The 12,019-nt window shown below is 47.0% G+C and overlaps 2 protein-coding genes across 2 annotated transcripts in view; one reads left to right on the top strand and one right to left on the bottom strand.

The window, feature by feature from the left end:
* Positions 1-12,019, top strand: part of GABRA5 (gamma-aminobutyric acid type A receptor subunit alpha5) — a 58,121-nt gene that overhangs the window by 24,062 nt on the left and 22,040 nt on the right. Inside the window, exon 5 of the mRNA XM_028503677.2 lies at positions 7,909-7,991. Within this exon, the coding sequence (XP_028359478.1) occupies positions 7,909-7,991 (83 nt within the window). The remainder of the gene's footprint in view (positions 1-7,908; positions 7,992-12,019) is intronic.
* Positions 1-12,019, bottom strand: part of GABRB3 (gamma-aminobutyric acid type A receptor subunit beta3) — a 250,313-nt gene that overhangs the window by 226,908 nt on the left and 11,386 nt on the right. The gene's annotated exons all lie outside the window — the stretch shown is intronic.

The following is a 12,019-nucleotide window of genomic DNA, read 5'->3' as shown; positions in this document are numbered from 1 at the left end:
CTCCGTGCATCTCGGAGTCTGACTTTCATCTTTCATTCCACGATGGCGGTGTTCCACGTTCCTGCATTTGTGCATGCTGAATTATCCTTGCTTACCAGGACTAAATCCCACTTGATCACGGTGTATGATCTTCCTAATACGCTGTTGCATTTGGTTTCCTCATAGTTTGTTATAAGTATTTGCATCTGTATTCATCAGGGGTATTGGTCTGTGCTTTCTTTTTAAATTTTCGTATTCATCGATTTTAGAGAGAGGAGAAGGGAGAGAGAGAAACATCAACTTGTTCCACTTATTGATACATTCATTGGTTCCTTCCCGGACGTGCCGTGACCAGGGATTGAACCCACAACCTTGGTGTATCAGGAGGATGCTCTAATCAGTTGAGCAACCCAGCCAGGGCCGGTCTGTAGTTTCTCGTAGTGTCCTTGCCTGGCTTTGGTGTCAGGGTGATGCTGTCCTCGTGACACGAGTTTGGGAGTGTTTCCACAATTTGGAAGAGTTTAAGAAGGATGAATGTAACTTCTCTCAGCATTTGGCACATTTTCCAGTGAAATCAGCTGGTCCCACGCTTTTCTATGTTGGGAGGGTTTTTATTGTTATTGAATTTATGCGGGTAACGTTAATAGCAATATATACATTTCAGGTGTGCAACCTTAGAGTGTGACGTGTGTACATGCAGTGGTGTGCTCACCATCCAAAGTCTAGTTTCATTCTGTCTCCCTGTGTAAGACGGTCCTCACCCTTTGTCCCCTCCCGTGCACCCCGCTGGTAACCAGCCCTGTGTGGTCTGTATTTATGATAGTTTCTTTTTTGAGTTGGGAGATTTTTGATTACTGATTGAAACTCCTTACTTGTTATTTATCTGCTGATTTTCTATTCATTCCCGATTCAGTCTTGGCGGGTAGCACGTTCCTAGGAATCGGTCCATTTCTTCCAGGTCATCCCCCTTGGTGGCAAAGAGTTGATCACAATTGCCCTTCACGACCCTGTGCATCTCTGTGGTGTCAGTTGCAACGCACCCTCTTTTCATTTCTGACTTTATTTGCTTGAGTCTTCTCTCTCTTTTCTTCTCAGTCTGGCTAAAGGTTTGCCCATTTTTTTTTTCTACCTGTTCCAAAATCAAAGCTCTGGGTTTCATGAATGTCTTCTATTGTGTCTCTGCTCTCTTTTTAACATTCCTGCCCTGCTCTTTGTTAGTTTCTTCTTCTTCTAACTTTGGGTCTAGTTTGTTCTTCTTTTTCTAGTTCCTTGATGTGTAAAGTTAGGATCTCTATGTAGGTCTTTCTTTTTTCTAAATCTAGGCGTTTGTCTATAAAATTCCCTCTTAAACGTGGAGTTTGCGGTCCCTCAAGCTTTTTTGGTATGTTGTGTTTCCATTTTAATTTGTTTCCAGGTACTTTTTTATTTCTCTTCTGGTTTCTTCTTTGACCCATTCGTTGTTCAGTCGTGTGTTGTTTCATTTCTACGCCCTTAGGGATTTTTGAACTTTCTTCCTGTTATTTATTTACAGTTTCAAACCTCTGTGATCAAGGGTGTTGGTATGATGTCAGTCTTCTTACTAAAGCTTCTTGTGTTCTATCATCATTTGATTTCTCCTGGAGAGTGTACAGTGAGCACTTGAGAAATACGCGCACCGTGCTGTGTATCGGGTGGGATGTTCTGTAAATGTCTACTAGGTCCATTTGCTCTGAAGATGGTTACAGTTGGACCTTCCTGATTCATTTTCTGTCTGTCTGATCTGTACACCCTTGAACGTGGGGTAAGAAAGTCGTCTACCGTCATTGTATTGTCTGTTTCTCCCTTCAGATCTGTTAGCGCTGCTTCATGTATGTAGGTGTTCCAGTGTGGAGCGCATGTGCATTTGGGGTTGTTATGTCTTCTTGATGAACTGACTCTCTTGTCATGGTATAATGACCTTCTTTGTGTCTTGTCACAGTTTTTCACGTAAAGTGTATTTTCCCTGACACAAGGATGGCTGTCCCGGATGTCTTTTGGTTTCCGTTCACAAGAAATGTCTTTTTCCATCACTTCGCTTTCAGCCAATGTGGGTCCTTAAAGTTAATGGGAGTCTCTTGTAGGCTGTATCTACCTGGGTCCTGTTTTTTTAAATCCATTCAGCCACTGTATATCTTTTTTTAAATTGTACTTATTGAATTTTAGAGAGAGAGAGTAAAAAATGTCCATTTGTTGTTCCACTTATTGATGCATTCATTGGGTGATTCTTGTATGTGTCCTGACCAGGATATGAACCTGCAACTTGGTGTATCTGGACAACAACTCTAACCAACTGAGATACCAGGGCCTCCTACCATCTTTTAATAGGGGTGATTTATTTTATAAAAGAGCATTTTAGCCCCTGGCTGGTTGTGGTTCAGTGGATGGAGTGCCAGCCCAGGAACCAGAGGGTCACGAGTTCGATTCCCAGTCAGGGCACGTGCCTGTGTTGCAGGCCAGGTCCCCAGTAAGGGGTGCGTGAGAGGCAACCACACATTGATGTTTCTCTCCCTCTCTTTCTCCTTCTTTCCCCTCTCTGTAAAAATAAATAAATAAAATCTTTTAAAAAACATTAAAAATTAATAAATAAAATCTATTTTAAAATCATTCTGAAAGTATGAATAATTAAATAGGCTATAAATATTTTAATAGACATCCAACAAGAAAAATAATCAACATGACAATCTAATTTTTGTCATTGAACTCATTTTCTTTTGTCCGTTGAATTGAAGTATTTTTTCCACAATGCTTCTGCAAGATTAATAAGGTCAATAAACCCACACTATTTAAGTTATAACGTAGGAGACTGTTATTTTCTGTTGCCACTGAAACGCCGGAAAGGCGGGGAGAGGGTGGGAAGGGGCCGTCGGGCTTGGGGGTGAGCGGAGTGGCTTCCCTGGGTCCACTGGGCGACTGTGGTCCGAAAGCGCCGAGGACCGGCAAGCGCTGGCTGGGTAAGGGGAGGGCGAGTGTGGGTGTCCAGGGCCTGCATCTTTTCAAAAATTTTAATCTTCACCTGAGGGTATATTTATTGATTTGAGAGACGGAGGGAGAGAAACATCAGTGTCAGAGAGAAATATCCATTGGTTGCCTCCCCTATGCGCCCTGACTGGGGATCGAACCCGCAACCTTTTGCTGTCCAGGATGACGCTCCAGCCAACCGAGCATCTGGCCAGGGCCGCGCCCGAGTCTTTAAGGGGGACCAGCGAGTCCGCTGCGGGGCGAAGTCCCTCCCTTGTGCAGAGCCCGCTGTCGGGGCTCAGGCCTGGGCTTCGCCGCTCCGGCCTCCAGAAGTCGCAGGGGGCGGTCTCCCTGTCCAGGCGGCCGCACGGGGTAGAGCCCCCGACGTGGTCAGATGAGCACGGAGTCGCCGTGGAGGGAGGACCGGCAGCACTTGTTCATGGAGCTGCAATGGGGCGCCGCGCAGGGGTGGCCCAGAGCGCCCTCGGCCGGCCCGGCGGAAGCAGTGCTGCCCTTCGAGGAACCAGGGGTCCCTGGGAGGGCGCCGGGGCTCCAGGGAGGGTGGAAGGAAGCTTGGATTTGGCCTCACACAGGCGGGCCGCGCGCGGTGTCTGAAACGGACAAAACGCAGCCACTTGAGATGCGCTGCGTTTGGCAGAAACGGAAAGGTCACCAAACGCTTTGCCTGGGCTCCGTGGCAATGGTCCCGCCCGCCGCTCCCGCTGGAAAGGCAGACGCGCCCCCTCACCCCTGCGCACACCTGCTCACAGCGGCGCTTCGATGGTCCTGTTTGTACCCGCCGGTCCGAGGCTGTCGGCTTCCTCTGCCAGAGGGGTCCAGGCTGCCCTCGGCTGCCCTTCTCCTTGACCTGCGCTCGCTTGGCCTGCGTCCTGGGGCGCGCACCGCTTCTAACAGCGCTCGTCCTCGTCTGCATCGCTGGCTTCTCCCGTCGCCTCCGCTCCCCAGAAACGCTTCTTCGTCCCCTCGGCAGGAAAGACGCTGAATCCTCCACGTGCGCCCCTGCAGGGGTGTCAGGGGATCCCCACGAGGAGGCCGCACATGCGTCTTGGCCTGTTTTGCAGAAGGAAGAACGGACGTTTGCCGCCGTTCAAAGGCACTCCTAGTCTCGCCCTGGGATTTCTCCCCTGAAAACGCACCTGTTTCCCGGGTGCGGGGAGGCTACAGGTGAGATGCAAATTAGCTGCATATCACCCCGGGCTGAACTGTGTTCCTGTGAAACGTGTGTGTTGAAGTGTGAACCCTCAGACCTCGGGTCGTGGGTGTGTTTGGAGGGAAGTCCTTTCAAGATGCAGGGAAGTGAAACGAGGTCATGAGGGTGGGCCTGCGCACTCTCAGGGGCAGCCACGTGAGGACACGGCAAAGGTGCGTGTGCAAGCCGAGGAGTGAGGCCTCAGGAGAAGCCGGCCTGGCTAACTGCACCCCAACCCCGGCCCCCCACCTCGGCTTTCCAGCCTCCGGACTGTGAGAAAACTCATCTCTGTGGCTGGCGCCTCGCTGTCTGCGGTGCATTATTTTGGCAAATGAATACTGACCACCGCAAAGAGCTACCACGCCTTCCAAATGGCCCAACGCGCTGTTGGACGACTGTGTCGGACAATGGAATGCAGATAAAATGGAAGTTTCGTAATTGGTATGTCTTGACGTCTCTTACTGAGAAGGAGAGTGGGACCCAGTTCTGCTTGCTGGTGGCCCTGTGTTGTGCTCAAGGCCTTCTCCACAAGTGCCTGATTCTTTGCTGCACAAACTCACGTGGGGCAGACCAGTCAGTGCCGCTCATGCTGGGGACACAGATGAGCCGTGGAAAGCCGTAATAGTGAATTTTTCCTTAACATAATGCGCCCTTGTCTAAGTTGGTGACCTTTGTGTGCTGGTGGCCTTGAACTTGGTCATTTATTTTTTAAGACTGTATTTATTTACTTTTAGAGATCAGGGAAAGGAAAGGAGAAAGAGGGAAACATCAATGTGTGGTTGCCTCTTGTGCGCCCCCTACTGGGGATCTGGACTGCAACCCAGGCATGTGCCCTGACTGGTTATTGAACTGGTGAGACTTTGGTTCACAGGCCAGTGCTCAATCCACTGACTGAGCCACACCAGCCAGGGCTGAACTCCGTCATTTAAACCAACGGTCCCCAACCTTTTTGGCACCAAGGGTTTCATGGAAGATGACAGGACCAGGGGAACAGGAGGCGGAGCTCAGGCAAGCTTTGCTTGCTTGTGTGACTCCTGATTTAAACAGTGTGGGAAAAACTTTTCCTGATTCGCGATGGTTCCAGAATTTGCGTCTGGCCACTAGGTGGCGCTGACAGACCGCCCCCAAATGCGTTTACATGGTGGAAAATAGAGCGTTTTGAAACGTGGAGTGGACAGGAGAGTCTGAGGCTCAGACCACAGCCTCGGGCATGGAAGGGACAGTTGCAGGTAGAGAATTACCCCGAGCCTGAGTCTAGACAAAGAAGCGCCGACTCGGGCACCACGCCTCCACAGCTCCCTTTCCATCCGCTCCCCAGCAGAAGGATGCGGGGTCGTCATGCAAAAGGCTCTGGGTTGTTGAAACAAAACCTGTGATGTTTAATATAGAGTAAATAATATTGTGTAATATTATAAAGCCCACTCACACCCTTGTTCATTATCTGCAGTATTCAGAATTCTGAAGACTGAGCAGCAGCAGCTACATGTAGGACGGACTTTTCATTTCAGTTATTGGTGGTTTTGTTTTCAGCTCCAGAATTTATATTTAGCTCTTATTGTTTTTTTTATTATTGAGTTGAGAGAGAGAGAGAGAGAGACATCAGTTCGTTGTTCCGCTTACTGATGCACTTGGTGGTTGATTCTTCTATGTGCCCTGACCGGGGATTGAACCCTCAACCTTTGTGCATGGCAACGACACTCTCCCCGGCCAGTGCTTCTTAACCTCGTAGGCTTCCTTTCCCCCACCTGACCTGAGAGTCTCTAGTGGGTGGCCTGGCCGGCTCCGCTGAGCTGTACAGCCGGCACAGTGCTTCCGTCTCACCTCTGTGGGATGGATGCGGCTGGATGTCCATCAAGGACTCTCTGTTGTAAGAGCCCCATGAACGCAAGGCTCCCTCTGCCCTAGAGATATTGTTGAGTCTCATAAAAGCATAGACCATTTGGGAAATGTTTATAAAGGCAGCCAATGTATACATGCTGTTCTCTGAGGCTGAAACTCAGGCTCTCGTGGGATTTACCTGAGCAGTTAGAGACGAGGCACCATCAGAGATGAGGTTTATTTTTTCCAGCATTTGGGATTGTTCTGAGGGGGTCTGTTAAAGTAGGGAGACAGTCTGGGACGCTCTGGTGATAGTGTGCGTGGAGATGGTATTGTAGAACTACCCCTCTTTTATGCTTTACGGGACTTGGTTCTTCTTTAAATGAGTTTTCTTTACAGATCCAGCTAACAGATCCATCTCCGGGTCTCTGCCTGCCTTCTCTGACCCTCCCCCGCCTCCTGCTGATGCGGAAAGCAGACTTCCTGGTCTACATTTCTTGTTCTCATTTAAAAAAAATTTATTCATTGATTTTACAGACAGAGGAAGAAAGAGAGAAAACATCGATTTATTGTCCCACTTATTGATGCATTCATTGGTTGCTTCTTGTATGTGCCCTGACCAGGTATCGAACCTGCAATCTTGGCATATCATTACGATGTTCTAACCGGCCAGGGCCTGTAGAGATTTTAATGTGGGGAACACCCTTGCTGTAATGCTAGGTATGTGAAAGACTGGATTTTATACACCACAAATAAAAAGGAAATATTACCTACATGTAGAAAATACCTGGACAACCAGACATCTGGGCACACAGGCACGATCCTGCCTCCATAACAGGGAGAGAACAATAATGCTGATATCACATTGAATTATTATTTGTCTAAAAGAGAATGGCATGTTATAATTCCATTTGATTTGACATCACTTAATTTTGTTTTAAACAATGGAATATGAAACAGACAGTTACCTCATTCACGGAATTTAGAGTCGCTCCCTAATTAGGAAACTCCGTAGGGAAATGGAAGAACCACAGCGGGGCGGGGGGGCGGGGGCGCTCTGGAAACTCACGGAACCTGGGACCAAATGACCCGCCATCGGGACCCGCCCCCCGCAACGCAGGGACAGGGGCAGGCAGCCCGGCACCAATCCCAGCTCCAGGGCTTCATAAATAAGCCTGCAGGCTTGTCCCAGCCCCTTCATAGCTGGGCATCGCTGTCTCACCAGACTTCTCACCGGACGTGTTCACGGCAACCAACCTCATCGCGCTGCTCCGATCAGCGGTGTCCGCGCTGGAACGCTCTTGATGCCGTGTCCAGCGCTGACAACGACACCTCTCAGAACCGCCACTGTTTCAGCTGCTGGGACTCTGCGAGTGAGCGGCGGTCTTATTACTTAGAAGGCCAGGCACGGCGTAAAAACAATAACTAGTCGGTATGAAAAAAAGGCCATTGCACCACAATTTCACCTGCTTTGCAGTTTGACGGCACCGGCTGGTCCTCGACAATGACAGCCAGCTTCCGCTCAGAATTTGGTCTGTGTGTTTATTCCATGTTTATAGTTTCTGAGCTTAGCAACGCTTTTAGGAAATACCTGTCTTTTAGATCACTCTGGGTAAGGGACGAGAAAGAAGGAATAAGTTATTTTTAAAGGCATCTTGCATCGCTTTCCAAGGCATAATGTATGGGCAGACACACACGCTGAGCCTGGGAACTCAAGTGGATTTGATCGGAGCCTTCTTTCCAATGGACAGTCACCTACTGTGCAAGACAGTGTAATTTGGTGGGACAGTTTAGACAATAAATGATGGCAATTAAAATAATGAGTGAAATAATTAAGACGGCTGCCTGGGACATGGTGGTTGCTTAATCAATAGCCAGACTTGCCAGGTCCTTTAATCTTTGTCTCTTGTTTTTTTTATTTTCAGCTTGACTATCTCCGCAGAGTGTCCGATGCAACTGGAGGACTTCCCCATGGATGCGCACGCTTGCCCCCTGAAATTTGGCAGCTGTAAGTTATTTCCACAAGTAAGAGCTGTGGCTATCCTTTAGGGCTTGCTACTGCATTCATTCATTCACTCGTCCATTCATTCATCCACCCATTCATCCATCCACCCATTCATTCATTCAGAATTTGGGCTCTCTGTGCAAGTGTCCCCCGATAGCAGCTGCAAGCTGCTCTAGAAGCCTGGAGAGAGTGGTGGAGTACACACACCTTTGACCTTGCAGACTGACCTCCATGTCTGCATCCTGGGGACGGCACTTCCCACCTAGAACTATCTCCCCCGCACCTTCGCCAGGCAGGTCTTCCTTCTTTCCACGCCTCCAATTGCACATCACCTCCTCCAAGGGGCCACCCTTCAACATCCAATTTCCAGCATGCAGTCAGTACCTTTGTCATTGCATAGTGGTCACTGCTGTGTGAACTCACTCCTTCTAGAATGTTCCATCAGAACAACACTGTCAGTGACACTCAGTCGCTGCTCACCTTGTGCACTCATTAGGAAATGTGCGTTGATGGAACAGAGAACCTAGTCATCAGGTACATACTTCTCTGATTCGACTAGGAATTCCTGGATTCCAGCCACGCCAGGAGTGTGGGGGTGGCGTTGGCCTCACTTGCAAGATGCTGGGAGGAACAGTTAGGAGCAATGGATTCCTCCATTCGCTCTCTTACAATGTTTATTTTTTCCTCATGCTAGGTGAAGTCGTCTTTTTAAATTATCTTTTCCATTGATTGCTTTTAGAGAGAGAAGGAGAGAGACAGAAACATTGATTTGTTGTTCCACTTACTGATGCATTCATTGGTTGATTCCGGTATGTTCCCTGACCAGGGATCGAACCCACAACCTTGGAGCAGGGGGACAATGCTGCAACCCCCTGAGCTATCTGGCCAGGGTGAAGTTGTCTGTTTTAAAAACTTAAGAATGTGCTCTCCGAGACTGCGCAGCCCACTCCCTGGGCCTGAATGCTTCCCGTTCCGTTTCTTAGCTGAGTAACTGTGCCCCAGTGGTCTCTCCACCTATCTTTCATCAGTCGTAAAGTGGTTGTGAGAGCATGTTTGAAAATGGCAGCGTAACAGCAATGAAAGTGCTCAAGAAGTGCCCAGCACCACCACCATCATCATCATCACCACTGTGAGAGTTCATTGAGTTAATAGCCCCACATGCATGCGTCATTACTCCCAGTGACTTGTGTTCTACCCACTGAAGGGCACGGAGCCGACTCTTTGTCCGACATTAGCGTTGCCAGCAGTTAATACATATGCAATATCTTTATTACTATTAGCCTGGAATACCTTTTCCACCTTTTTATTTTACCTCATATGTGATGAATATTTTTGCTGGTTATAAGACTATGTTCTGACAGTTCTTCTGACGCTTGAAAAAGGTGCTACTTTATTCTTGCCGCCATATTTTCTGACAAGAAATCTGCTGTCATTCAAATAATGTTTTTCTTTTATAGGTAAGATTTTTTTTTCTGGTGGCTTTCAATATTCTTTTCTTTGTCTTCAGTGTTTAGAGGTTTGAGTATGATGTGTATTGGTGTGGATTTCTTTAGGTTTATCCTGTTTGAGATTTGTTCGGATTCTTGATTCTATAGATTTTTGGCAAATTTAGGAAGTCCGATTAGTTATGTTTTGAATAGTTTCCCTGCCACATCTTTTCTCTCATGTCCTTTCCTGGCTTTAATGACATGAGTATTAGACCTTCTGTTATAGTTTTTTTAGTAGATTTATTTATTTTTAGAGAGAGGGGACGAAAAGGAGACAGAGAGGGAGAGAAACATCAATGGGTAGTTGCCTCTTGCACACCCCCTACTGGGGACCTGGCCTGCCACCCAGGCATGTGACCTCACTGGGAATCGAACCCATGACCCTTTGGTCCACAGGCCAGCACTCAATCCACTGAGCTGTACCAGCCAGGGCCATCTCACAGCTTTTTATGTGAAAAGCCATTCTTTTCTTTCAACTCCGTTCAGTCTCCTCCTGCCTCTGTTCTCTCTCCAGTGCCTTCAGGGTGCTATTTTTTCAAATGTTTCCTGAGTTAATAGTGGTTACCTAATAACAGCCACTCTACCATTGCTGGCAGGGGAACATCTTTTGGCTCCGAGGGTTTCATTTCATATTATTTCTATCATTCCAAAGAGATTTTTGGAATTAGCAGAGGTAAGTGTGTGTGAGAAGCCAAAATTAGGTTGGATGGAAATGATCCATTTTTTTTCCCAAACTATGATCTTGAAACACCATGGAGAGATAAAAACACATTATTTGGGGGAATGCAGTATAATGAAAAGGAACTCTCACCAGGATTTACTTAAATTAATTGCTGCCTTAATCAAAACATTCAAAAGATCCCCAAGGCCTCTCATCTGGAAATCGCTGGTTCACGTCCCTCAAGGAAAGTGAATTGTTCATGTTCCCAAGAGGAAAATGACTTGTAGGACTTAAAATTATGCCCTTCTTTGTAGATGGGAATTGTGCTCTTGATTTGATCAAAGAGGAAACACTAGAAGGGAGAGTGTTATTTTTTTTTCATCGTTAGTGAAATAAGTTCAATCAATGCGATATTCAGACTTAATGGCTGTTGTGTGCCGGGCAGGTAGCAGCAAAGCCAGAGGCTCCTCTCTAATCCCTGTTCACCTCGTTCTCTCGTAGTTAACGACCTGCCCACCGCAGTTAAGTCTTTTATCACATTCAAAGCCGAAACACCCATCGACAGAATCACGCCACTTCCGCATTCAACCAAACCTAATACAATCAATCAGCGCTTGTGTTTCCTGAGCTTCCGAACTCTTGTGCCAAGTTTATTTTTATCTGACGATGGTTTTGACTGAGATGCTGGGTGTCTTTTTTCGTAGTTGCTGTTAATATTGTTGCTATGCTCCATAAAGCGATTAGAAGGGTTTTCTTCAACTGTCAAGAGGTAGAAAACTGCCCACACTTCACCTCTTCTCAACTCATATGGTTTCAGCTCAGGACATAATTTCTTTTACAGATTTTATTTATTTATTTTAGAGAGGGGGGATGGGAGGGAGAAAGAGAGGGAGAGAAACATCAATGTGTGGTTGCTTTTCATGCGCCCCCTACTGGGGACATGACCTGGCCTGCAACCCAGGCATGTGCCCTGACTGGGAATTGAACCTGTGACCCTTTAGTTCCCAGGCCCATGCTCAATCCACTGAACCACACCAGCCAGGGCAGGACATAATAATTTTAAGAGGAGAAATGTTATTCAATTAAGTGTTTTTGCTTCCTTGTTTTGTCTTTTTATTTTTTATTTTTTGGATTGACTAAAAATAGCTCCCTGGCCAAGTAGGTCACTCATACCATGAGCGTGCAGGGGCTAAATGTGATAGTATAATGAGTTTCAAATTATCCAACCAACAGCTCTCTGCTGTCAGGAGACAAAGGAATGCAAATAGGTGTCATTATTCTAATGAGCCACATGCTCGGGCTCACTGATGGGAAAGTGAATTGACAGACACAGCCCTTATTGCTGTGTCTCCTCAAGGATGCAGGCCGATGCTGAAATTAGCCCGGTTTATAGATGCATGTGTCGAGTCTGTAAGGAAATTCCTTAGAGACAATGGCATAGCTTACCTTTGGGAGACAAATCAAGACTATTTAGAAAAGGAGCTCTGGCTGGTGTGGCTCAGTGGAATGAGCTCCAGCCTACAAACTAAAGGATCACTAGTTCGATTCCCAGTCAGGGCACGTGCCTGAGTTGGGGGCCAGATCCCCAGTAAGGGGCATGTGAGAGGCAACCACACATGGATGTTTCTCTCCTTCTCTTTCTCCCTCCTTCCCCTCTCTAAAAATAAATAAATAAAATCTTTTAAAAAAGAAATCCTTTAAAGAAAAAGACTATTTAGAAAAGGAAAAAGAACATAATTTCTTTTTGTTCATTTTATTTGTGGAGTGATGCACTCAGTACTAGACTAAGTCATGGTTTTGTGAAAATGCATACTAAATTAGACACGGATGTCTCTTTGATAAACCTGTCCTGGCTTGTTTAGAATGCAGGGTGCCCTCTGAGA

This window comes from Phyllostomus discolor, chromosome 12 (genome assembly GCF_004126475.2).
Source record: "Phyllostomus discolor isolate MPI-MPIP mPhyDis1 chromosome 12, mPhyDis1.pri.v3, whole genome shotgun sequence".
NCBI classification, from domain to species: Eukaryota; Metazoa; Chordata; class Mammalia; order Chiroptera; family Phyllostomidae; genus Phyllostomus; species Phyllostomus discolor.
Note: the sequence above shows the minus strand (reverse complement) of the source record. Positions and strands in the feature narration are given on the sequence as shown.